General features: G+C 53.0%; 2 protein-coding genes across 3 annotated transcripts; both read left to right on the top strand.

The window, feature by feature from the left end:
* The first annotated feature begins 761 nt into the window (after window positions 1–761).
* MERTK (MER proto-oncogene, tyrosine kinase) lies at window positions 762–19,782 on the top strand. 2 transcript variants are annotated; one of them, XM_015856633.3, is made up of 19 exons: window positions 762–976; window positions 4,128–4,500; window positions 4,739–4,839; window positions 5,025–5,198; window positions 6,968–7,054; window positions 7,841–7,956; window positions 9,806–9,989; window positions 10,299–10,450; window positions 13,340–13,490; window positions 14,113–14,266; window positions 15,582–15,667; window positions 15,773–15,868; window positions 16,164–16,244; window positions 16,890–16,982; window positions 17,060–17,178; window positions 17,395–17,504; window positions 17,848–18,007; window positions 18,387–18,523; window positions 19,240–19,782. In XM_015856633.3, the coding sequence occupies exons 1-19, from the start codon at window positions 898–900 to the stop codon at window positions 19,694–19,696; spliced, it is 2,910 nt and encodes a 969-aa protein (XP_015712119.2). In that variant the 5' UTR covers window positions 762–897; the 3' UTR covers window positions 19,697–19,782. The 2 variants fall into 2 exon arrangements, with proteins under 2 accessions (XP_015712119.2, XP_015712118.2); XM_015856632.3 differs by having other exon boundaries at window positions 13,337–13,490.
* Window positions 19,783–20,567: 785 nt separating this feature from the next.
* FBLN7 (fibulin 7) lies at window positions 20,568–25,669 on the top strand. The gene is made up of 8 exons (XM_015856688.3): window positions 20,568–20,988; window positions 22,297–22,456; window positions 22,533–22,703; window positions 22,876–23,001; window positions 23,073–23,210; window positions 23,284–23,421; window positions 23,954–24,092; window positions 24,226–25,669. The coding sequence occupies exons 1-8, from the start codon at window positions 20,899–20,901 to the stop codon at window positions 24,596–24,598; spliced, it is 1,335 nt and encodes a 444-aa protein (XP_015712174.2). The 5' UTR covers window positions 20,568–20,898; the 3' UTR covers window positions 24,599–25,669.

Below are 25,669 nucleotides of genomic sequence, written 5' to 3'. Positions count from 1 at the left end.
CAAAAATGCGCCCGTGCGGCAAAGGCTGACCCTGAATGACCGGCTTGTGCTGCGATTCCGGAGAGAAAAGAGAGGTCTAAATGCCTGTTCCCCAGCCTGTGGGTGCTGGTGGGTGCCTGCTGAACACACTCAAAAGATGAAGCTGCACAGAAGGCAGCACTGTTAGGCACAGCAGGAGATGCCAAGCCTTCCTGCAGCAGCTTCACTACGTTTTGCTTCTCCCCTTTAAGCCGGGCCTCCAGCCACACGCTCCCTTCCGTAGCTGCTGATCACTTCAAGATGTCAGGAGCTGCTCTGGAGTGCAAGAGGCAGCCAGGGGGAATTCAATCCCTGTCACCAGGGCCTGGGAATGCGCAGTGAATAAGCAGCTTTGCAAGTCAAAGCAGTCTGGAAGTGATTGATTTTTTTGTTTGTTTGTTTTCTGTTTTCCCACTAAATTTCAGACATTTTTGTCTTCCCAACTGAAAAAAAGAAAAAAACCAACAACAAGATTTCAGACTGGATTTCATATGGTTCCTTCCAACAGCTGGAAAGTTACACTTCTGGGAGCACGGAGAGCAGAAAGCAGAGGAACACAAGGAGGTCAGGGAGGCCGCCCGCTCCCAAAGCCCAGCCCCTAGTGTTGGGCTGATCTCAAAGCCCTGTTTGTGTTGGTGCACGCGTGTGTCCCGTCGTCACCGCACTGACCACCCCGCAGACCTCGTTACGCATCACCTCGTCCCTCGGGGTATCGCAGCCCGGTGTTGTCCCCGCCCCGTGCCGAGGCGGGAGGCGTGCCGTGCCGTGCCGTGCCGTGCCGTGCCGTGCCGTGCCGTGCCGTGCCGTGTTGTGCTGTTCCGTGCTGTTCCGTGCCGTGCGGGACTGCGGAGCGGGGCCGGTGCTCGGTGCGGCGGCGGGATGGGCGGCGGGCGCTGCGCGCTGCTGTGCGCGCTGCTGTGCGCTCTGCCTCCTCCGCGCTGCGGGGCTGCTGAGTTCGGTGAGTCCGGGCCGGGGCTGCGGGAAGGGGTTGCGGGCATTGGCATCTCCGTCGGCCCTCCCGGTGGGCGGCGGGACCCCGCTCTGTTTGCGGGGAGGGAAGTGATTTAGCGACCTGGATTTGCTAATGGAACGTGCCCTGGTCGAGATGGCTGCGTGGCCGTGCCGCCCAAAAGTGCTGAGTTCGTGGCACCGGCACGTTGTTTGTGGAGCTTGGCCACCTGGAAAAAACAATGCGAAGAGCCAGACGTGGTTTAGAGGCTTAAAGGCAAAGCGTGGCTGCCCCACACGAGCCGCTGAGGGTCCCTGGTCCATCCGGTGTGGGCCCGGATGGTGGTGGGGTCGGTGGGAAGATATGCTGCTCAGATGGGACGGCAGTCAGATCGGTTTGCTTTGGGCAGGGGAGAGTTCCCAGCGTGGGCTGTGGCTGGGGGAGCCTGCAGTACCGCAAACACACCGCTGTTGTTTGGTTCAAACTGCTGTCCTGGAATGTGTCGCACAAAAAGTGTGTGAAGCCCAGGGTGTCTTTAAAAAGCCAGATGTGGCCCCAGGGCACAGCCATCTCGGACAGCTCTGGAGGGCGGGATGGAGGCAGCAGGCCCAAGAGGTGCTCCCCATCCTTCCTCACATCAGGATTCACTTCAACAGGTGCCCGAGCAGAGAGCAGTTGTCAGCAGGTGCATTATTTCTGCTAATACAGGAGTACAGACATGAGGCATATGGGGGCAGACCTGTGCATTTTCTAATACTTTCTTTCGCTGGGATTGCAGTAGGACAACTTACTGACTCCTTCACAGGGCATGCAACTGCTCATTTATTGTTTTCATCTATAGTAAACCATCGTACCCCTTTCAGCAGGCAGACTTTCTGCTTAGGCTCCCTTCTCCAGGCTTGTAGTAGAGGAGGCACAATGAGCATCGTCACTGCTCTGCCACCTACTTAATTATTTATCCTGGTCCTGTGGTCTGAGCTTTGCTAGTGCTGCCAGTCCAGGTATGTTGAGTGAACAGCATCATGCTTGCACATGGAGTTTCTTCCATGCCAGCTTATGCTGCTGCAGGGCAGTGGGCACCCTGTGTGTACCTGGTGGGCACTCATGCATGCCCCCTCCCAGCTCTGGGGCTCTGGCTTTTGGGGCCAGCTTGAGTATAAGCAGCTCTGCCCACGGGTGAGTCCCTGGGGACAGGCACACCCCAAACAGCTGGGGATGGAGGGGTGCTCGAAAGGGAGTTCTTCATTCAACAAATTCCTGTTGTCAGCATGAGTCAAAGAGGAAAATATTTCATTCCTGGGCCAGCAAATACCTCTTTCCACTTCATCAGTGTAGAAATTGAGGCTGAGATCCCCTTTGCTTTCTGAAGTTTGCCTTGAAGGGGAACACAAAGGGAGAGCTGGTGATGGCCAGAAACTGAGCTGGGACTGTGTGAGCTGTCCCAGTGCCACCAGGCAGGTTGTACCAAGCACCGCAGTGGGGCAGGATCATGGCTACTCCCATCAGGCAGCAGCCTTCATTCAGCCATCCTGCTGGGGTCAGTCCTGTCAGGAAGGGAATGCCTCCAACCCGGCCAGCCTCTGCCTGGAGAAGGGGAGGAGTTCTCTGTGTTGTTTGTTTGCTTTATCCTGGTCTTTTTAGGGGTTATCTGGCCACCGAAAAGCCACTCACCTGGCTGCTGTGAGTATGTGGGGAGGCTGCACTGAGCTGCAGTCACATGGACTTTGTTTGTGTTGCGATGGTGGAGATTAGGAAGTGTTTGAAAAGCTTAAGGTCTTTTCTTTTTATTTTTATTTTTTTTCTCCTCTGAAAGGGAAACCCATTGTTTTGTGTGTCAGCCAGAAAGCCTTTCTCTTGCCCCCCCCCATCCAGCTTCAAAACTCCTCTTGAGTTCCTGCCTAGAAGCACCATTTCTCAGGGGTTAAAAATAGCGAGCAACTTAGCAAAGCAGTACATCCAGCCTCAAAGTTAGACTGTGTTTCTTGGCTCTGTGCACCGAACACCGGGCTCGTGCTCCATTTCTTACCATACTAATGACGTATCTTTAAAAACCTGGAGCTGTTTGATGTTTCAGGACTCAGACCTACCCCAAACCAAATGCAACTGAACTCAAGCTGAGCAAAAAGGTCGTGTTTTCTGCCCACAGCATTGCTTGTGCTGTTGTTTTTAACCCTGCAAATAGCTTTATTTGGGAGAGGGAAATTAATGGAGGTGAAACTCCTGTCTGGCACAGTGCCTCACTTGCAGCAAGGGAGATTTACTGATCGGCTCAGGATTTCTGGTGTGCCTCCAGAAGCTCGGAAATGAAAGCACCTTTTTGCAGGGTATCCTCCAGATCGTCTCTCCTCAGAACATATGCTTTTGTTTTGGGGGAATGGCTGTCCATGGCTGTGCAGAATGCATGAGGAGGGAGGCGGAGGACACAGCTCAATGACTCTGTGTGTTAAGTGGCATGTAGGTGGGGGAATGAAGGCCACAGAGAGAGCTGGCAAAGTGTCTTCTGTTGGGGAAATGCCTGCAGAAGGGGTAGTGTGGTGGGAGAAGGAGGCTGCATAGCGGGCAGCTCCTACACGCTGTCTGAAGGCATGTCTCCATCAGTGCATTTATTTCTCCCCCAGCAGATGGGTGAGGGCAGCTCCCAGCAGCAGCAGCCTGACTGGCTCAGCTTGCCTTTGCCAGAGGGGCAGCCACAAAGCTGGGTGGTTTTGTACCCCAGAGCACTGTGCTTGCCCTGTGCTGCCCATCCCCTGCTGCCCAGCTCACCCCACACTGGGGACAGAGTGGCTTCAGGAGCAGAAAGCCTAAAACCAGCCCATGCAAATCCTCTGTGGGGACTCCCTCCCAGCTGGAAACGCCTGAGATGAGGCCCCTGAAAGGGGTTTTCTGAGTCCCAAATTCCTCCTGCCCGATTCCAGTCCCCTGAGGCGTGATCCAGCACAAACAGCTCCCGCCTCTCCCCTGCCATGAGAAAAGTAGTCTGGGACTTTCTGGGTTGCTTAAAGGTGCTTTTGGAGGTGCTGCTTGTAAGTGCTCAGACCTGGGACAGCCCTAGGCTCCCTGTTTCCTCCCTGAAGCTCCTACAAGAGGTGCCTCAGAGGCTTTGAATCTTTTGGGAAAGTTTCTGGCTCACAAATGACAAACCTGAGGTCTCCTCTTGCAGGTGATGCTGCTGTACATGGAGGCCTGAGGTCCCTCTCTGTGGGAGCCCCGCTGGCAAGGCCCCTGTGGGCAAGGCACCACCGCCCCAAACGAGGCCTCACCAGTGGCCATTGGCCTCCCCAGGGCACAAAGACTTCTACCACCTCCCTGGGACAGCTGAAATTTAACCCCACAGTGGGACACGTTGTGATCAATGAGCTCAAGGATGTCACATTTAACTGCTCCATCAAAGTACCTCAGCTGCTGCTCCGGCCAGACTCCCCTGGCATTTCTCTGTGGAAGGATGGCAGGGAGCTGCACACACTGGACCGTATTGCCACCAGCCACTTTGAGATCCCTGATGAGGAGGAGGTAGCCATGACCTCCACGTTCAGGTAACTGGTGCTGTCCTTCTGCAGGAGGGATGTCCCCAGCATGGCCCCTGGGGAGGGATGGCTGCCATCAGCTGGCAGGGGTGGGCTCCCTAGCCCTCAAAGGCAGGGTTTGCACACATGGCTGTGTGCTCTGGGCTTACTGATGCTGATTTCAACCCATCTCCCATCTACCTGTGTCCTGTGTGCAGGGCAGCTCTCCTCATTACAGCCCCCATAACCTCCCCCTTCTCTCTCATAGCATCCGGGCTGCTCAGCGCTCAGATAATGGCTCCTACGTCTGCAAACTCAACATCTCTGGCATTGAGATCGCATCTGATCCCATCTTGGTACAGCTGGAAGGTGAGCTGGGGACGGGCAAGGCCAGAGATACCTGACAAGCTGCCATGTCTGCCGCAAACAGGGAGGCCTGGATGGGAAGGGACTGGTTGGCAAAGCCAAGCCTGAGTGAGACAATGTGGGGCTGTTGTTGGAGCGTGATGCTGAGCTCTCTGAATCTTTTGTTTCTCTGCTTTGCATCTGTGTAGGGCTCCCACACTTCATTCAACAGCCTGAGAAACTGAATGTCACCAAGAACAGCCCCTTCAACCTCACATGCCAAGCTGTGGGCCCACCAGAGCCTGTGGAAATCTACTGGTTTCGTAACAACGTCCAACTCAATGTGAAACCTTACATCTCCCCATCAGTTCTGACTGTGCCAGGTGAGCCCAGAGGGAATTTATTCCAAGGGAAGCAGACACAAGCATTTCTACTTCTGTGTATCTTGTCTGCCCACAAGGCTTATCTCTCAGACACCTCTTAAGGACTAACAAACCTGAGTTTAGATTTCAGCCCTCCAGTGCACATGAGATGTGCTCCTGGGAGTAACCCCACTGCTGTAGGTAACCTGCTGGCCTTCAGCATGCTGCTGCTCTTGCGGGCTGATCCCCTCTGGTCTCTGGAGGACCTCTGCTCAACATCTCTCTGCCAACCTGGTGAAGCATAGGGAGAAAAGTCCTCTGTGATACCAAACCCAATGTAGTTATGCTGTAGAGGCAGAAGAAAGGAAGGATTACTTCGTTTGCTCACTCAAAGGACACCACTAGCTAATTAACAGCCAAGCTATAACTGAGTCGTCTTGGCATCCAAAGGCAGACTTTAAAAGGCAGTGAAAGCCGGAAGAAGTGACTCATTCCTCTTGGAATAAATCCTGTTGGCCCATGTTTGGTTGGGGTTTTTTTGGACAGTTCCCTCCGGGTCCAGAAGCCCTGTCACACTGACACAGGTGCCACTTGGTAAGGCCAGGACACTGCAGTGAGTCCTTCACGTTGCAGTAGCTGACAGGCATTTCACTATAATCAGAAAAGCATTTCATTAAAAGCATTCCCCATAAGGATGGTTTTAAGCTTCCAAGTAACAGGCTTTAGATACAGTGTTATATGCTGATGCTGCCAGATTTGGTGTCCTAATATCCTCTATTCATCTGTGGGCTTGGGTTAGTTAGGTTCATTCTACTTGTACAACTACAGGAGGCTGTTTTCCTTCCACCGGGGAGGAAAAGGCTGTAAAAGCAAGGCTTGGACAGTACCCAAGAAGCAATGGGACATGTTGATACAATAGAACAGGCTGGTACATCATTCCCAGTCCTCATTTCCATCCAGGGATGGCCACACCTTCCCCTTTTTGCAGCCAACCTCCCAACCAACTGCTGCACATCCAGGTGGATGAGCTGCCAAGGCAGACGACTCTTTCAGTGCACTTCCATGCACATCTCTGCAGTCTGCTGAGCTGAATTAAAGATGCTGGGAATGCTGCACACAGCTGGAACCATTCTGGGAAGGCAGCAAGTGATGCACTCCCAGGCACCTGTGCCACCATGTGTACAGCAGGGATGGCTCAGCACCTGTCTCAGGTCCTTTGCATGAGACAAAAGTCCTGAGTGCTGTTGTTTGCTGGATCAAATAATGCTGCCCATGTTAACACGCAGAGGAAACCAGCAGCACTCTGCACTTGGGTATTTCCAGCGGACCCCAAAAGAAGTCTTTGTTCATTATCAGCTGGGAGATTTGAGCAGTCTTTGGAAAGCAGTCATCTGATTCAGTCCGTGGTGGTGGGCTCTTCTGCTTTCTGTCTTTCCCCTTTTGAACACAAAACAAGTGCTTACTCAAGAGGTTGTGCAACGATGCTGTAGAAGCACACAGTCCTGTCCTGTGCGCTGGTGCTGGCTGCATGCACGTGGCTCATGGTGTGGAAGGTGGTGAGAAGGTCTGCATGGGTCACTCTCAGCCAACCAGCTGCCAGCCAGAAGGGCAAAAAGTGGTGGAAAAGAAGAGGTTTTGGTGTTGCTGGAAAAAAATAAAGCGACATTAAAACAAAGGAAGCCAGTATATATATATTTTTTTCTTTTTGTGAGCAACAGGTGGAGAGTTGGTTTGATTTGGGCATTTTGCAGAGGTGCGGCAAACAGGTCCTTGCTTTTTTTCCCCTGTAGGTCTCAATGAAACAGCACTGTTCAGTTGTGAGGCTCACAACAGCAAAGGGCTGACTGCCTCCAACCCTGGGCAGGTCAACGTGAAAGGTAAGTGGGACCATGGTGTTACCTTTACCTGTTGAGTACATCTGTCCATCAGGAGCTGCCCTTACCTCCACACTTCCCAGCACTCTTTCTACACTAGCTGAAGGTGGTGTTTTTAGGATTTGCACATTTATTTTTCCCTGTTTGAAAACGATATTTAAAATCAGGTTGCAGGTAGTAGCACAGCCACCCAGTGCTGTTTGGTCATTCAAAGCATGCCCAGCCCCAGTGTTGCAGCCATGGGAGGAAACACCAAAAAGCACATTTGAAAGCAGAAGTGTCAGACTCAGTGTAGGTTTCGGAAGGGTTGTATCACTCTTTTCCTTCCTTCACAACCAGGCTAGCGCTCACAGTTTTCCATAGGAAATGGTGTTAATTCTTGACATTCCTATTGGGAACCACTCCGGTAATGCAAGGTGTTCCCCAAAACATGTCATTGCCTCTAAGCAATGCAGAGCATTGTTTCAGCTCATACAGAGTACTATCAAAACAAGGTTTTTCTACTTCCCTGCCAGTGGTCTAAAATATCTACAATGCACTGATACAGGATACTGCTGCAGCTCTAACCAGGACAGTTCCTGGGCTTCTTGCACAGTTAAACTGAGCCCCAGGAGCTGCCTGGGGGAAGCCAGCAAGGCCATGTCTGTGCTAAGGCTTAAACCTACTGAGCTTGTACTAGGCATGAGGGCTGTTGTGCACCTACCAGTACAGTCTGCCTGCCCTGAGCTAGGCAGAGCTTTCCATAGCCCCCCAGCACAAGAGCTGACTGTGCTTGGCTTTGCCTTACAGGAATACCATCTGCACCAAAAACCGTGCATGTCCTGAAGAGAATGGCCAACAGCATTGTGATCTCCTGGGTGCCAGGCTTTGATTCATTCTCTGCCTTGAACACCTGCAGTGTGCAGGTAAGTGGTTGCTCCTGCTTCTACAACCTGGATACCAGGCTCTTGGTGTTGGCAAATGGACTTTCCTAGTAGCTTTGAAAGGGGAAGCATGAAGTCAAGAAGTCAAAGCTGGGGAGTAGAGTCCTCAGGTGCTGGTAAAATTGCAGCTAGTGGAGCACCACTGTGGTGGACAAGAGGCTTCAAAAGGAGCTGTGGTGAGCCTTCACCATCTCTTCCAGATATATTTTTTGTAATGGTTAATCTGTCCCCTGGTTCAGGCAGTACATCGTCTGTTCTGCCACTGCCAGGATAAATCCTGCGTGGACTGAATTCAGCATCTTGTGGCATCCAAAACTTCTGCATTTACAAACCCTCTGTTCTCATTAACCTTCGTGTCAGAGCAATCCTTCTTAGGCTCTTACACTGAAGGTCCTATCTCTCTCGCAGCATTAAAAATTACGTGGCTTTAAGTAGACTGTGTGAACTCTCACTGGTAGGAAGTGAAAATGCTCGGAGGGCTGAGTGGCAGCGGTGACAGCAGAGCTGCAGCTCCCAGTTTGCTCCAGTGCCCTCCGGTAACCCTCAGACAGCTCCCACGAATCAGCGCTGTGTTTGCGCCCATGGCCAAGCGAAAGGCTGTGCAGTGTGAGGAGCCAGAGGATGGACTGTTTCCTCCCTTTTTTTCTCAGCCTATTTCTATGCGACATCTCCTCTGACCTCTCAGGGGACAGAGGATGTTGGAAGGCAGGTAAAAGTGAAAGGAGTTACTGAGGGGAAAGGTACCTGAGCTAATATTAGTGCCGTGTCCACCGCCGGATTCCTACTGGAGCTCAGGAAGTGGGGTGGAGAGCCAAGGAATTTCCTATGACTTCATGTTCATGGTCCGTCAGTAGGAAATAGCCTTTCAAATTGGAAAACAAGGCATGATTTCTGGCAAAAACACAGCCATGACTAAGCCTTTTTTTCTCCTGTCTCCTTTGATAATCCTCATGCTTGGGTAGCATGGCCCATCAACCATGTAGATCATTTCTGTGCATTCTGGTGCTTAAAGCAGGAGTTGTTCTTATCGTATCTGCCAAGTTCAAGCTGTTACAGTTTGTAAAAAGCACATTTTAAAGAAATAACACCTTAATCTGATAGGATCTTTCTGGAAGACGTGTTTGAGCTGTCTTCTGAGTTATCCACGTTGCTCATGCCAAGGTCTCATTCTTCCCCTCTTCTGCCCGCCATCCCAATGAGGCTGCTCTTGTGGGGTTCACTGTGTCCTGAGAACTTTGCTGACATGTGTGGAAAGCAAAACAGAAGAGGCGATGCTGAGCAAGCGTGTGGCTCTTATGCCTGATCAGAGCAGAAGCTCAATGTCCCAGCCCCGTATCTGGGGTCAGATCAGCCAGTTAGCGCCACCAGATGCACTGGAAAAATTGTTTATCTTTGTGCAAAAATCATGACTTGTTTTTAATGCATCGAATTCATCCATTCTGCTAAATGATCATAGAATCACAGAATGGCTTGGGTTGAAAGGGACCCAAAAAGCCACCCAGCCCCAACCCCTGTCCCATACCAGCTCAGGCTGCCCAGGGTGCCATCCAACTTGGCCATGGGCACCTCCAGGGATGGGGCACCCACAGCTTTCTGGGCAGCCTTCTCTGGATAATGATGGAGTGTAATGAGGTCTGTGATCAGTCCTTCTAGAGGGTTCTTAAGAGGGAAGAGCAGCATCTAAGAACAAGGCCCTAGTGTTGTTTTGATGGAGGACAGAAAGGGAGGCAGGGCCCTGGATCCTGTTTACAGATGTAAAATCCTGCTGTGCCTCTCAGCCTGCAGGTTGTTGCTGACTAATCCCTGTTTCTGGACTGATTTTTCCATTAAGGTCAAGGAAGCCATTCCACGAAGCAATGTCTCACTTCTGCTCTTTAACACATCGGTGCCTCCCCACGTGTATCACATCCAGCAGCTGTGGCCCATGGCAGACTATAACATTAGTGTTTCCTGCAAGAATGAAGTTGGTTGGTCGGCATTTAGCCCCTGGATAACAGCCAGTACCACGGAAGGAGGTAGGAAATGAGTTGCTAGTGCTGAGAAGGGTTTCCCTGCTTAAAGCACGCTGTTGTGCTTTGTGCAGGGCTGCCTGGATGAGATGCTGGTCCAGAGAGATGGTTGTTAAGGGTCGGAATATCTTGGTTCTCAATTGGAGAAGGGAAATGTATCCAGATGTGATCACCTGCTGGAAATATTAAAGGCTATTGGAAATAGTGGATGCTGTCTGGCTGAGCTACAGCTCATTTTCTGCCCACCTGCCACCTCCCTTGTGATGCACAGATCTACCTGCCTCCCCTCACCTTATTTCTCTTTGACTTCTGTAGCTCCAACTACCCAACCACTGAATGTCACAGTGTCACTCAATGAATCCAGCTCCTTCCTGGAAGTCCGATGGGTGAAGCCACCCCTTGAGAGGACACAGGGGGAGCTGCAGGGATATCACATCTGGCACACGTGGCAGGACTCCAAGGGGCTGGTAAGTCACTGGGGGACTGGGGAAGAGTTCAAGCACAGACAACCCACAGCACTGAGTTTTTAAGCTCAAGGAGCATGTTAGGGCAGGGGACCTGTCCACAGCATATGAAATCATTTGGCACAGCCTTACTTGCCTTCTCCAGGCTTTGGGACATCTTAGGTACTGGGCAAAGCAGCATTAAAGATGGAGGACAGGATCCAATCCAAGCTCTGCTTGTGGCCAGGGAGCCTTTGGATAATTGCATGGATGTATCCAGCCATCCCCTCTGCGCTGTGGTTTGGTCTTCCTCTGTCCCAGGCCAAAAGTACAGAGAGGCACTGACAACCTAAATTCTGTGTGGAAAAAAGTGACTCATGCTCTTTTTTTGTAAGATGCTGCATTTTCTGTTCTCCTTTTGTGCTTCTGAAAAAGAGCACGTATAGATCCAGACTGAATGAAGTCAAGGAAACAATATTATGGTCTTGTGACCAGCATGGAAAAAAAAGAAATGCTGACACATTTGTCATCTCTTAAGCAGTAAGTGAAAAACAAGCTGTGCCCTTAAGCTCTGAGAAGCTTATTATTATTATTATTAATAAAATTCCCAAGTTAACTGCTTTGGCAGTGAAATTTCTGCTCAGGACTCCGGTCCATTACTGTTCTCATTCTTGCTGGTTTTCAGAAGGCTAAAAAGCCCCACTAGTGGGGAGTGAGTTCAGATGGGAAGTAGGAAGCTCTGCTAGGCAGTTATCTTCCAGACGACCTTGGCTGTGCAGATCAAAAGGTGCAGTCGTGCTCAGTGCTACTTTGCTTTATCACCACATGGGCTTTCTGAAAGGCAAAAATGCCTGTCAGGATGCCCAGAGGACATGAGCCAAGGGCAGGGGTGAGCACTCCTTATCCTAAGGGCTGTTACTGAATTCAGAGGCATAGGGATGGTGGTAGGCTGTGCCACGTCCCCTCACAGAGCATCCTTGGGCTGGCTGTGGAGCTGCTTGCAGTCTGTCTGCTGGAGCTGATTGAACAGACAGACCAAGGCACAGGATCAATGCGCTTGTTGCCTTTTGCCAAAAATAAATGGAAAAGCTTTTGTTTTCCAGACGTAAAGCCTCTGAATTTTAGCTCTGGAGAGGCTGGATATGAAATGCTAGATATCCCCTGCTTCTTTTCTCCCTCCTGTGCTAATGGCCCCATGGAGCACAAGTGCTGTGAAGAATCCTGCCCTTCTCACATCAGGCTTCCCCCCCAAATAACAATCAGTTTGAAAGTCCTGGCAGCAGAACTGCGGTGGGATGGTGGATCTCTGTGTCAGCAGGGCCACCTGCAGGCCACTTTTTCTCCTCAATCAGTTTAAAACACAGCTTTGAAAACTTCAAAAAGCTCTGGTTTTTATTTTTAAACCAGCGATTCTTGTTGGACCCAAAGCTGCAGGAACTGAGACAGGCAGGAATTCCTCAGCTACCACAAGACTCATAAAAATCATGACATTTGGCAATTCCATCCTGACTGAAAGGCTGTCTGCTTTGAAAATGCGCTCATCCTCTCCACGAGCTGTTTGATATCCGTTCTGCCCTGTCCTCAAGTGACACAGCAGGGCTGTGGGAGATGTTAAAGGATCCTGGTGCCGTTTAAGGTTGGAGGTGGGAAAATGACCTCGTGTGCGTTTCCGCTGATGGACGCCATGAAAGCAAAGCGATTGGAAAAGAGATGTTTCTCAGGGCAGTGCCTTCTGCTAGTGCTTGTGGAGTTCTGCCTGCTGCTTGTGTGTGTTTCACATCAATCCTGGAGGCCTTTTTGTGAACAGAAATCAGTTCTGACTTCCTCCTCGCCCACCCCTGCTGCCATTTTTGCTTGGCCATGTAAAGTCGAGCAGAAGCACAGAGCCAGGCTGTGGCTCTTCCAGCAGCCAGGCAGATGTTTTGCACATCATGGGGCAGTTCTTTGCAGCTGGCAGTCAGCGGGGAGCAGCAGCAGGCACTTACTTTCTCATCTGCTTGGCTGAGTCACAGGAAGATCAGAAAGCAACAGGGAATTTGCAACAAAAGAAGATCACTTGTGTTTTTATCAAGGAAAAAAAGACCCGTGCCATGAAACACATTGACATCTCTAATGTCACCGGGCAAGGAAACACACTTTTAAAGCTGGAAATATGATTAGCTTGACATAAAATCAGAATATATCTGCCCTAAGGCTTAGTTTCTGTGGCCAGGCAATGGAAGGATGAAGCTGAGAGCATTGCAACAGAAGGCCATCAGGGCAGTGCCATGCGAGTGGTGGTAGCTCAGGGGCTCATGGGACTGCCTGGCACAAGGCTCACAGAGCCTGAGTGGCACCGTGGGGCCGTGGCCATCTGCCAGACACAGAACAGAGCCCGTGCTGTCCCTGGGTGCGTCAGATCCCCACGCCACGTGGGACAGAGCTGCAGCATCGCGGTGGCCCTTGTGCCAGGGACACAGCCCCAGGCAGTGGTACTCACACTGGAGTAGTGCAGGCTGATGTGTAGAGCACCTTTGTGGCCATGAAGTGTGGCTGATGACTGCAGAAGTGAGAGAACTGGGAGGAGAAAGGTGTTTCAGCCCCTGGTGTGTGCCGTGCCTTTCCTCCTCCCTTGCAGGATGGCTTTCTTGCCATGGCTTTCTTTTCTGGCTCTGTCCTGCTGCTTCAGTTGATAAGCAAAGAGCAATAGAGGCATGAGACTGAAACGGGAAACAATGCTCAGCTCCTTTCCGGATCCCATCCGGTCCTCTCAGGGCTATTATTCTCCATAAATAACTTGCTGTTCCTTCTGTATTTCCTCTGGGCATCCAGAAGCAAAGCCATGCAATAGTATAACAAACTCAGCAAACCTCTGGCTTTCACTGTTGCTGTCAGCCCCATCCCATGCCTGTCTTCTCCTCTTGTCTCCAGCAGAACATCTCCTCGGAAGCCCAGCCTAACACCACTGTGGCCATCCTGCCTGTGGTGGCCACCAATGCCACATGCTCGGTGCGTGTGGCTGCTGTCACCAAAGGCGGCGTGGGGCCCTTCAGCAGCCCGGTGGAGGTCTTTGTTCCTGCCAGTGGTAAGGAGATCCCTATCTCTGTGTGTGGGAGGTGCTGTGGGAGTACACAGTGTATGCTTTCCCTGACTGGTGGTTTGCACAGATCTGGCCAGAGCTCCCTGCTGCCATCACGCTCTGTCAATGCCAGATGCTGTCCCTGTTGTCCAGGATATCTGGAGGCAGCACCAGGAAATTCATAGAATCCTTAAGGTTGGAAAAGACCTCTAAGATCATCTAGACCAACCACCAAGCCACCCCTACTGTGCCCACTGCCCATATCCCTCAGTGCCAGAACCCTACAATTCTTGAGCACCTCCATGGACGGTGACCCCACCACTCCTGTGCAGCTGTGCCACTGCATCACCACTCTGTGGCAGAAGGAATTGTTCTAACAGCCAACCTGAACCTCCCCTGGCACAACGTGAGGCCATCCCCTCTCGTCCCATGGCTGTTCCCTGGGGGCAGAGGCCGACCCCACCTCACACAGCCTCCTGTCAGGTGGTTGCAGAGAGCCATGAGGTCTCCCCTGAGCCTCCTCTCCTCCACATTGATCTGGGGTTGGCTTCAGTCACTGGAAGATCCTACCCTGCTCTCCACAGGCTGACACTCTTTCACCAACACTGCTAACATGATGTTTCCTTAGGGTTAATTACCTCTGCTCCCTCTTCGACACCATCATCTGGGAACACAGACTCCTTTGTAGTAGCACTGGGCTTTGTCTGTGGTACGGTTGCCGTCGGGTTGATCCTCTGCTTGTCTGTGGTCATCCAGAAAAGATGCATGGAAACAAAGTATGGGTAAGTCAGAGGGAGAGTAGCTGATGGTGGTGCTCTGTGCTGGGCAGGCAGCAGGTTTGCCTGCTCTGGATCCAGGGTGAAGGCTTCTGCCTCTTGCAGCATTGTCATTTCCCATTTTTATGCCATTGAGAGGCACAGGGGAACTGAATGTGATTTTACCACACGGTACTTCCCCTTCCTTCCTTAGCTCAGCAGTGCACCTTTTACTTAATTATTCCTATTTTTAAAGGGAAGTAAACTTGGGCAACTCAGTATGGGAGGTGGCCTTGGCATTTTGACTCAGTAGAGAGAGAAAAAAATGTATGATATCCTGTGGCCTGAAGAAACCCCTCCTGCCTCGTCACGCACCAAACCTGTCTTGGTCCAATGGCTGAGTGCAGCAGCAGCGTCTGCAGGGCAGAGATCACTGAACCACACTTAGTGACGTTTTTAGTAGCACAGACAAAGGGCTGTTATCTACTACAAGGAGCCAGCACTGCACACTCACCCTTGTGACTTTCTGAGTGGCATTTAATTGCCCTGTCCTATTATTTGTGCTAAATAATTGTGGCGTTATCAACTTTCCTTATAAGTGGTATCATCTGGATGCCCACTGCTGAATGGAAAAATGATATAATCGACTCCTTTGGAAATACATCACTTCAGTAAGGGAGTTTATTGAGCTGGTAGTGAATGCCGTCTGCTTTGATCTCCCATGGCATCACCTCAATCCCAGTCTGAAAAATGACTGTCTGTAAGAATCTCTTTTCTAACAGCTGTAACATGATGGGAATCTCCGTGTCCTTGCAGTTTTGGTTTCCCTGAGCTGGCTCTCTGCATAGCCCCGCTCCAGAGGGGCAGCACAGCATCTCCCAGCAGCATGCCATGCCCACCATTGTTTTGGGGCTGCGGTGTACACCTCTCATGACTTCTTTTTGGCTAAGGGATTGTGGTGACTAAAGGAGCTACGTGCTTATGTGAAGCTTTGACACGATCAAGGAGGTTGCTGTAGGAAGTGGTAGATCTGGGCAGTATTGCTACCATCCCGGACTGCTGTAAGACTAGGAAATGAGTATCCCATTTCCTCCCCAGAATACCTCTGTGACTCACTCCTTTGTAGATCAGCCTTGTTTATCAAGTAGATGTTTTGATGGGATATTGGAGGCAATGGCAGTGATCCAGCGAGAGGGAAATGAAATGGATCAGAGCAAATGTGCATTTCCTCCTTTGCTGCTGATCTCATGGGTAGCTCCGTGGTCACCCATGCCCGCAGCTGTGGTTCTTTGAGCAGAGGGAAGACAGCTGAAGTGAACTCACACCATTTCTATCCCATCAGGAATGCCTTCAGCAGAAATGATTCAGAGCTGGTGGTAAACTACACAGCCAAGAAGTCCTACTGCCGGAGAGCCATCGAGCTGACGTGTGAGTGTTCTTCTCATCCCTCTGCAAGGAGGTGACAGGATAGCAATAGGGCAAGCTCTGAGCCTGACTCTTCCAGTTCTTCACTCCTCTTCCCCTCTTCTGCAGTGGGCAGCCTTGGTGTCAGCAGCGAGCTCCAGCAGAAGCTGCAGGACGTTGTCATTGACAGAAGTGCCCTCAGCCTGGGGAAGGTCCTGGGAGAGGGTGAGTGATGGTGCTGCAAGGGCTGGGGGTGGATGTGTGGCTGGGCTGATGGGGCAGAGACCACTGCTGATGTTCACATCATTGCCTGGCCCCAGGATGGCAGAGTGTAGGGCTGGGAATTTGGATCCCTGAATTTATGTTTTTGTCTTGCCACAAGAACTCAAGCAAAGCCCTCTGTCTTTTGGAGACAAGGTCTCTGTCTTGGAGCATTTCAGATCTTTGGGAAGGCAGTGGTGTCTCAACAGGCAGCATGTAGAGGTGTGGTTAACGTGGTTGCTTCTTTCCCATGGTGCAGGGGAGTTCGGGTCAGTGATGGAGGGGCGTCTCAGCCAGCCAGAAGGCACCACACAGAAGGTGGCTGTCAAGACCATGAAGCGTAAGTAAACCTGGCCTTGCAGAACCTGATGCTATTTGTCACGGCGGGTACTTGGGCTCCTGACACCCCTCTCTGGGGCTTTCTCTATAGCCTGGAACTGTTCTGTAGGGATGCTGGCTTCTGCCACTGCTCCTGGTCCTGGTCCTAGCCAGAGAGACACAGCTGTGGCAGGAGATCTGCTGAGCAGATGCTGGGCAGTAGAAGGGAAAGCATGGTGGGATATGGGGAAAGGAGTTTGGGTTGTCTCATGCCCATTTTCAAATGGTGGCCAAAGCCCTGCTGGGAAGGGCACTCTTCTTACAGCCAGTTTTGTCTCAAGGAGCTGGGAAGTAACAGGACTTGTCTCTGTCTAGATAAGAGACCCTGAGCTTTTGGGGGATGCTCATATCTAATCCTTCTTTGTGCCGTGGCATCTGTCCACCCTGACCCAGTGCTTTCTGCATTGGTGTGGTGGGGCTGTTCCCTGCTTCCATGTGCTGCGTAACCCGATGCTGATGCAAACCTCCGGTGTGATGTCTCTGTCATATTGGCGGTCCCTTACCTTTTGCCCACACAGGAACTCTGCTGTGAAGGGATGTGGCAGCAGTGATTAAAGTGTTAAAGCTCTCAAGGTCTTAAATTTCCTGTTTGCCCTTTGCTTTCCAGTGGATAACTTTTCCCATAGAGAGATAGAAGAGTTCCTCAGTGAAGCAGCATGCATGAAGGACTTTGACCACCCAAATGTCATCAAGCTTCTAGGTATGGAGTCCCCAGGTTTGGGCTGGGAGTGGGACCCTGCTCAGGTCCCACATGTGAGCTGTGTCTGTTTGTTCTAGGTGTGTGCATCGAGCTGAGCTCTCAGCAGATCCCCAAGCCCATGGTAGTTCTCCCCTTCATGAAATACGGTGACCTGCATAGCTTCCTGCTTCGCTCCCGGCTGGAGATGGCCCCCCAGGTAACGAAGGCAGGTAGAAAAGGGGCCTGCAAAGAGCAAGGGGTGACCATGGCTCTTTTAGGGACTCTGGGCAAAACCTGCCCACTGCTGTGGGCTCCTTGTGCTCTCTGAGACTAACAGAATGGCTGTCCAGGAGCTGCCCTGAGCAGGGTCCGGTCAGACCAAACGTGCTTCCCAAAGCACTCGGACCCTCTGACCCACATCCTCCCTCCTCAGTTCGTGCCCCTGCAGACGCTGCTGAAGTTCATGGTGGATATTGCCCTGGGGATGGAGTACCTGAGCAGCCGGCAGTTTCTCCACAGGGATTTGGCAGCTCGGAACTGCATGTGAGTTTGTTTTCCTTCTGTTTTGGCCTGGCTAGGTGAAAACTAGTGGAAGTCCTGTGGCTTTATAGTGCTAGGAATTAGCATACAGAGCGGGCTCCCTTAAGTGAAACCTCCCTTGGAGTGTCCTGGAGAGACATAGCAAGGAGACCAATCTCAGGACTAGAGTCCAGAATTTGGCACATCAAACTTTCTTATCATGTTTAGAGCTCTATAAAGAAGAGGCAGGCGTATACAGCATTTCAAAGGCCAGCCTGATGGAGGCATGATCACCGGTCATTGTGCATCTGTCAGGAAAGCAGACTTTGCCTCCCCGTGGCTCTCTAACTCTGTTTGTACCTGGCAGGTTACGGGATGACATGACGGTGTGCGTGGCAGACTTTGGGTTGTCCAAGAAGATCTACAGCGGTGATTACTACCGTCAGGGCCGAATAGCAAAAATGCCAGTGAAGTGGATTGCAATAGAGTCCCTGGCTGACCGTGTCTACACCACCAAGAGCGATGTGGTAGGTACACACGGCTGGGCAGCCTGAAAGCAGGAGCCAAGAGCTAGAAAGAGATCCCTGAGTCGAGTCCTCCGCAGCTGTGGCACTTTGTACTTGTTGTACCTCGCAAGTGCAAAAGCCAGATGGACTGTCGGTAACGGGCCGTGCTGACCTTTCATTGCCTGCCCAGCATCCTGGAATAAGTTTATTGAGTGGGTTGCTTGCCTGTCGTATGGCGTGTCTTATCGTTTCCAATTCTGGGGAAGGCAGGACTGAAGATACAACTATTAGCATTGTGCGAGAGCCCAGTGGGTGCTAGGAAGTGACCTTTCCCCATGAAAAGACTTATTCATTCCTCCTGGAAATGTCCTTGCAGCACTCTTTCCCTTTGTTATCACAGTGGGCATTTGGCGTTACCATGTGGGAGATAGCGACCAGAGGGATGACTCCGTACCCAGGGGTGCAGAACCACGAGATTTATGAGTATCTGTTCCACGGGCAGCGGCTCAAAAAGCCTGAGAACTGCTTAGATGAACTGTGAGTATTACACCAGTGCGTCCAGGCTGCAAAAAGCCTCCCATGTCCCCGCTCCAATTGTCCCCAGACACTGGATTCAAATAGAAATGTCGAGGACAGAAGCTTTATTTCCTTGTAGGGCTGACAGGCAGGAGTGCACAAGCAGGTTGGCTCTGAGGAGACAGCTGGTCAGAATAATGGTGTGGGCCAAATTTGAAGTGAGAGTGTCTCATAAAGAGCTCAAAACCTTTAATCTCCTGAGTTTTAATATGAGCAGAGTGTGACCCAGGAATGGAAAAAAACCATCTTAACTCCATGCAAAGTGTCACACAGCAACCTCCAAAAACATCCCCAAAGAAAGCAGTGTGTTGGTGGGGTTCACACCAAGGGCTGATTGATGATGGGCTGCCTGCAGCAGGTGGTACCAGAGTTCACCCTGCCGGGTCCTGCAGAGGTGGCAGCGGTGCCCTCTGCAGTTTGTGGTGAAGGAGTCAAAGTCTTTGTTGTTGTTATTTCATTTTTAAGACTGTTTTGCCCTGAGGGTTTTGCCTGGGGGTGCTGTGCTCCTTTCTCAACAAAACAGTTAAAGTAGAGGAGTGAGTTTTGCTTTGTTTTAATGCAAAGTGACTCAGGACTCCCCCAGTTTCCAAGCAGGGAATCAAACCAGGTCGTACATCCCAAAGCCAAACACTCAGCAACATTCTCCACGACAGCTGCATTCCTCTCCTCCTTTCCAGGTACGATATCATGTCCTCCTGCTGGAGGGCTGAGCCCGCTGACCGACCCACGTTCTCACAGCTGAAAGTTCATCTGGAGAAGCTTTTGAAAAGCCTTCCTGCCCCGAGGGGGTCAGAGGACATCATCTACGTCAACACCAGCCTGCCAGAGGAGAGCCCCGATTCCACCCAGGATTCAGGCTTCCCCCACGCGGACTCTGACTTGGAGCCTGGGGACATTGCTGAGCCCTGCTGCTCCCACGCGAAGGCAGCGCTGGTGGCAGTGGATATCCACGATGGGGGCTCGAGGTACGTCCTTGAGAGCGAGGGCAGCCCCACGGAGGAGGCTTATGTCCCACTGCTGCCCCACGAGGGCCCGGCGTGGACCGAGGCCGGCACGTTGCCTGTTGGCAGCTCGCTTGCAGCTCAGCTGCCGTGTGCTGGTGGCTGCCTGGAGGACTCCGAAGTGCTGCTGTGAACGGAGCCTGCGCAAAGCAGGGTGTGAATCGGGACAGAGAGATTTTATTTTAATAAACAGTCTTATTTCTTCTTGCATTATTTACACACAGGAGTCTGGGCCCTTACCTGATGGAGACCACGAGGTGTTTAAGTGCTCTGAGGATGTTTGATGTCCTGGGAGGCTGGAACTCTCGCTGGCTCACAGTGTAACAGCCGTACTGGGGGTGGTCAGGGCTGATGAAGCTCTCTGGGGGTACTTCATACCACGACACATCCCTGCTGTAAACCACCAAGCAGAATCCAAATGAGAGCATGAGGACCTTTGATATCTCCTAGGTGGTTTTGGTTTGTCCCCAGTGCATCTCCACGCACTGATCATCTTGGCCTACTTATATGCAGAGAAATGTCTTGCTCCTGCTGATGGCAGCTTGGATGGAGGAGGCCAATCAGTGGTGGTGGGGGGGGGTTCTGCTCTTCCCATCTCTGATTTAGAGCACCCCACTGCGGGGTGGGGAGACGTCCCTCCAAAACTCTGCCCTGCCTGTACCCAGACCCAGCTCTCATTACTGCACCATGCCCAGCAGATGGTGCAGGGACCCCACATAGTGCACGGTGTTCATTGCACCCCATAGTGTGTGGCTGAGGGAAGGGGACACGGGCTCGGGGAAGGGGCTGCATGTGCCCCAGGAGTGGCCTTTTTGCAAGCCACAATCATTTGCTCTGCATGGGAATCCTACGGGCTGGTAACGCAGGCTTTGTTGAAGGTGGGGTGCAGCGGTGGAGATTGGTTGAAATCCAGGTAGCTAAAGAGATAAGGGGAAATACGATGAAATAGCTGATGAACCGAAGGCAACCCCCTCTTTAAGGGCAGGCCTTAGGTGGCCGCAGGCAGAAGGGCTGCACGCAGCCAGCCCTCCAGGCAGCGTTTGGGATGGCGGTGACCACAGCCGGGGCTCAGGGAGGAGGACGCGGGCTGCCCCCGGGCGAACCCCGAGCCTCGCTCTATAGGGCGAGCTCCGCCATCCTCTGCCCTTATCCCGCTTCACAGGGTGCGAGCAGAGCCCGGCACCCGCCGTGCCGTTCGCCAGGGCTCGGCTTCCCCGGCCGCGGTGCGCAGGGCGGCGTGGGAGGGATAACTCATCCCAGCCAGGAGGCAGAGGTGCCGGGCGGAGGGAGCTCACCGCCTTCCTCCCGCCGAGAGCCCCGCTCCACCGCAGGACCATGGCTCCGGGGCTCCGCCGCAGCCTCCCTCTGCTGCTGCCGCTGCTGCTGCTGTGCCCTGCGGCACGGCTGGCCGCGCCGGCGGCCCAGGTGAGCTCGTCCTCGCGTGGGTCTGGGCTGTCCAACGCGCGTCCTTTGGCCCCTCTGCCTCCCCAGGGCTGGGCGCTGCGGGGTCTCGGGGATGCCTCCTGCAAGATCACATCTCCTTTCCCTTCTCCCCATAGCTTAGAGCGCGCTAAACTCCCACCCCCCAACTCCTCGACCCCCCCTTCGCAGTTTGCTGCAGTTTGTTCCCCACCCCAGCAGGTGAGACAAGCCGCAGCTCCGCTCCCCTCTGCGGCACCCAGCGCTGCGGGAGGGAGGTGTGAGCGCGGAGGCTGTTAGTGCAAAGCGAAGCTTCGGGGTTGGTTTTGTGCCGCTGTTTGTTTGTTTGTTTGTTTGTTTTGCAATTTCCCTGCACCTGAAATCACGAGCGAGTAACGCCCGCAGCAAAAAGCACCGCTGTTTTTGATGGGAGAGAGGGGGTTTTGTTCCGGCTCAGCACCCCGCAGGGAGCTCTGCTGGCTCCCGAAGTTCAAATCGGACCTAACAAAGAGCTGTTTATTGAAGTGCGCGGGATGCCAGGCATCTATTTGCATTTTCCTCCCTCTTCCTGTGCTGTGCGCCCCAGAGCTGCCGCCAGGGCTCAGCTCATCCCCGGCAACCCTGAAACAGCCACGACCGGCGGCTGGGGATGATGCCGAGTGCCCCCAGCACAACGTTTGGGGCTGGCTTTTCTTTTTCTCCTTTGCAAACCCTCGGTTGCAAAGCGGATCAACCCCTGCCCTGTAGCTCTGTTTGCTCGGTCCCAGCTTTGGACCCAGCTCCTTTTCCCATCACATCAGGGTACGGCTGCGGAGGGGGCTGTGCACTCCTGATAGGGATTGTTGTTCATCCCCTGCTCCACGTGCTCTGCAAACCTCCAGGCTCTAAAACTGACTCTGCTTTGCTCAGCTCTCGCTCCTTTCCCTTCGGTTTTCAGTTAATTCCTCAGGAAACCTATAATAAAGATGCCCGTCGCCTGCATGACTCAGTCCCTTGGTAACCATTAGCTTGCAGGCAGAAGTCCCACAAGTGTTTCTGGCCCCAGAAGAACTCACAAGACATCTGTTTTCCTATTATTTTGTAATATGGAAGTGGGACATGGCTCTAGCTCCAGCAGGATGAGCCGTGGCATCACTCCCAGAGCTAACAAAGCTATCAGACTGATGTGCTGCCATGGTAGGATGCAGGAGGCCATGCCAGAGCTAGGGATTTCCCACACTAAGTTTGGGTTCAGAACCCCCTTGTTTGGCCAATGGGGGCAAATGATGGGCCCTGGAGGAGCCAGGTGGGTGCTGAGGCTTGCTGTGCCTGCAGGGCTGCCCAGGCAGGCAGCAGCTCCTGGCAGCTGTGCGGCAGATGCAGCAGCTGCTGAAGGGGCAGGAGACGCGCTTCGCAGAGGGGCTGCGCCTGATGAAGAGCCGCCTCAGCACATTGCATGCAGCACTGAGCAAGGCAGCCCCGGAGCCGGCACCTGGTGAGTGCCAGGGAGTGGTGGGGGCTTTGGGATGGGGTGAGCGATGGACACTTCTCCCCAACTCGGTCTATTGCAGTGTCCTGCCCAGCCCCACAGGCCCCCGCTGGTGGGCGGATGTTTGGCACCAAGTACCTGGCGGAGCACGAGGTGCACTTTGCCTGTGAGCCCGGCTTCAAGCTGCAGGGTTCCAGCACACGGATATGCCAGGCTGATGGCAGCTGGAGCGGACAGGAGCCGCGCTGCACAGGTACCATTTCCCCTCCTTACAGAGCTGGATGTGGGAGCATTTCCTGGGATCTAGGTTTGGCTGCAAGACCTGGGCTTACTGGAACAAGAGGGATTCTCGTGGTCCAGGTTTGGTGAAATATCAGGTTATGATGCTGCTTCGAAATACATCGGATAAACCTGGCTTTTTGCAGATCTCAGCACATGCTCCAGCAACCCCTGCCAGAACGGCGGCACCTGCGTTGAGGGAGCGGGTCAGCACCGCTGCCTCTGCCCACCGCCATGGAGCGGGGCTGCCTGCCAGCATCGCACGCAGACAGGTGGGTGATGCAGGGGGCTCGGGTTGGGTGCGTGCCGTGTCCTGGCTCACCTCGCCCCTGGTGCCCTGCAGAGCCCCCAACATGGAGTGCAACAGCTGATCCTGCCTTCAGCCGCAAGCCGCGCTGTGCCCAGGTGGAGCATGCCCAGCAGTGCCGCTGCGAGCCGGGCTTTCACATGAGCGGCACAGCCACCGCCAGCCTCTGCCAGGGTAAGGGCTTAAGGGGCTGCGGGGTGAGGAGTAGAGGGGCCATGGGTGTGCAGCTCTGCTTGTTTCCCTGCAGATGTGGATGAGTGTGAGCTGTACCAGGCAGAAGGAGCCCCACGGCTGTGCGCCCACCTCTGCGTCAACCTACCCGGCTCCTACCGCTGTGCCTGTCCCAGTGGGTACAGCCTGCTGGGCGATGACAAGAGCTGCGAAGGTGAGGCAGCATGGATGGCTTTCCCACTTGGTCCAACCTTGCATGATTGTACCCAGAATCTCGTGCTTCTCCATTTTCAATGTGATTTCTGCTGCTGCAGTGTGTTTTCATAACATCTTGGTAACACTCCCAACACATATCCGCACTAAAAGCCCTTGGTCTTACTGCTAGGTAAGCCACCCTTACCTTACTTGGTGTGCTGACGCATTCAGCGAGCTTAGCAGAAAGTTAGGAAAACAAGCCCATCCCGCTGCCCTAACCCCTGCTGCCATGGGCAGAAACAGTAGGAAAAGAGCAGGAGTAGATGGAAAATGAGATTTGGGAGTGAACTTAATGCTTATTTCTGTCAGATTTGGGTTTGTAGCCTTACCCTGAAAGAGGCCAGTGCACGGGCAGGGAGGGATGCAAGAGGCAGGGTGGGAAGCTTCCATGCTTTCCTTATTCCTGTCGAAGGTTTGCTCCACTTCACCTGTTTTCTGCCAAAATTCACTTGGAAATGAGTGTTTCCAGGTCTCTGCTGCCTGTTTTGCAGACATCGATGAGTGCGCTCTGTCGCGGGACAACTGCACGCGGGGCACAACGTGCATCAACACGGGTGGGGGCTTCCAGTGCGTCAGCCCCGAGTGTCCCCAGCCCGGCGGCAACATCACCTACGTGAAAACATCACCCTTGTGAGTGCAGCATGAGAGACCTGGCCCTGCTCTGTGCACAGGGCATTCCAAGCCCCCAGTCCCTCCTTGCAGGGAGGGGAATCACTGGAGGACCCCTCCAAACTTTCCTCCTCCTCCTTCATTCCCTTTGCAGCCAGTGTGAGCGCAACCCCTGCCCGATGGATAGCAGATCGTGCCACCAGGCGCCCAAAACCATCTCCTTCCACTACCTGCCCCTGCCCTCCAACCTGCTGACCCCAACCCCGCTCTTCCGCATGGCCACAGCGGCAGCACCCGGCCGGCCGGGACCCGACAGTCTCCGCTTTGGCATCGTGGGAGGCAACAACCGGGGCCACTTTGTGATGCAGCGCTCGGACCGGCAGACTGGGGAGCTCATCCTGGTGCAGAGCCTGAAGGGCCCCCAGACCATCCAGGTGGATGTGGACATGTCTGAGTACCTGGACCGCACCTTTCAGGCCAAGCATCTCTCCAAAATCACACTCTTCATCTCTGCCTATGAGTTCTAGGGCAGAACAGAGGGAGGCTGCAGGGTTTGGGTGCTTTCATATGTGTGGTGGCCTTTTTTATGGTCCCTTTATAGCATCCTCCAGATGAAAGCACTTTGGGTGCCAGCAAGAACTGGAGCCCTGAAGCCAGCCATCCCCCTCTGCATTGCGGTGATTTTATGAGTTACCAGGTGCTTTTTACACCCACAGCACACGAGGTGCAGCAAACTGCATGCAGGTTATTTGCTTGCTGAGTGTGGGAGCAGGGCGTTACTTCTGCCCACAGCCTCCAGGAGGACATCCTATAACCTCTGCACCTACACAGTGCAAACCAGCAGGTAGAAACCAAGGTGCTTACTTCCTTTTTGATTCCCTTTTTTTTTTGTAGGAAAGAAGCTAAGCTGGTGCTGTCAGCCCTTCTCTGCACTGGGCTGGGCTTGCTTCCCTCTGAACACCAAGACCCCCAGCTGGGATTTGCTGAGCGGAGCTCAAGCTCTTGGTGCTGCTTGGGGTGGTGGCTGTGCCCTGCAAGCCCTGAGGTTGTGTGGCACAACACATTGCATTGCTCAGAGCATGTGGAGAAGTTCTTCCCAGCCTCAGCTCCCAGCACACAACTGAAGCAGAAAGTTTGGGGTGGGACTGTCTAGAAGTGAGGCTGTTGCTCGCATTGGGGTCAGCCATCCTGAGGTCTCCAGAGATGCAGGAAGGACTCGGTGCCATCACACTTGATGGGCTGGAGATGAGGGATGGCTGGAAGGTTGTCCTATTCCTTAATCCTCTTGGATGGGGTCGTGCACCTGCATCCACCCATGTCCTGGCATGGACGTGCCATGGGGATGACTTCAGCTGAGCATGGTGCTTGTCTTGCAAGAGCTCAGGGTGTGAATATCTCACTTTTTAAACACCCCTTGTCCTCTTGCAGGAATAGCTGTGGGGTTGGCTCCTGCCATGGTGCTGCAACACGTGCCCAGGTCTGCACCAATGTGTTGCTCACCTCTGCTCCCCGGTGCAGCGCTTGTTCATGTAAACCACAAAAACATTATGCATGTTTCTCTTTCATGTAGTACAATTAAAGGATGATATAGCCTCTGA

The sequence above is a fragment of the Coturnix japonica genome, chromosome 3 (genome assembly GCF_054131305.1).
Source record: "Coturnix japonica strain WE chromosome 3, WE-NBRP24, whole genome shotgun sequence".
NCBI lineage: Eukaryota > Metazoa > Chordata > Aves > Galliformes > Phasianidae > Coturnix > Coturnix japonica.
This window is presented reverse-complemented; position numbering and strand designations above follow the sequence as displayed.

Bases quoted from the DNA above. Each gene is read 5' to 3' on its own strand.
- MERTK (XM_015856632.3), top strand. From the start codon at position 898: ATGGGCGGCGGGCGCTGCGCGCTGCTGTGCGCGCTGCTGTGCGCTCTG. The intron at 4,501-4,738 runs GTAACTGGTGCT...TCTCTCTCATAG, and splicing joins GCCATGACCTCCACGTTCAG to CATCCGGGCTGCTCAGCGCT. The intron at 15,869-16,163 runs GTGAGTGATGGT...CCCATGGTGCAG, and splicing joins GGGGAAGGTCCTGGGAGAGG to GGGAGTTCGGGTCAGTGATG.
- FBLN7 (XM_015856688.3), top strand. From the start codon at position 20,899: ATGGCTCCGGGGCTCCGCCGCAGCCTCCCTCTGCTGCTGCCGCTGCTG. The intron at 23,002-23,072 runs GTGGGTGATGCA...GGTGCCCTGCAG, and splicing joins CCAGCATCGCACGCAGACAG to AGCCCCCAACATGGAGTGCA. The intron at 23,422-23,953 runs GTGAGGCAGCAT...CCTGTTTTGCAG, and splicing joins CGATGACAAGAGCTGCGAAG to ACATCGATGAGTGCGCTCTG.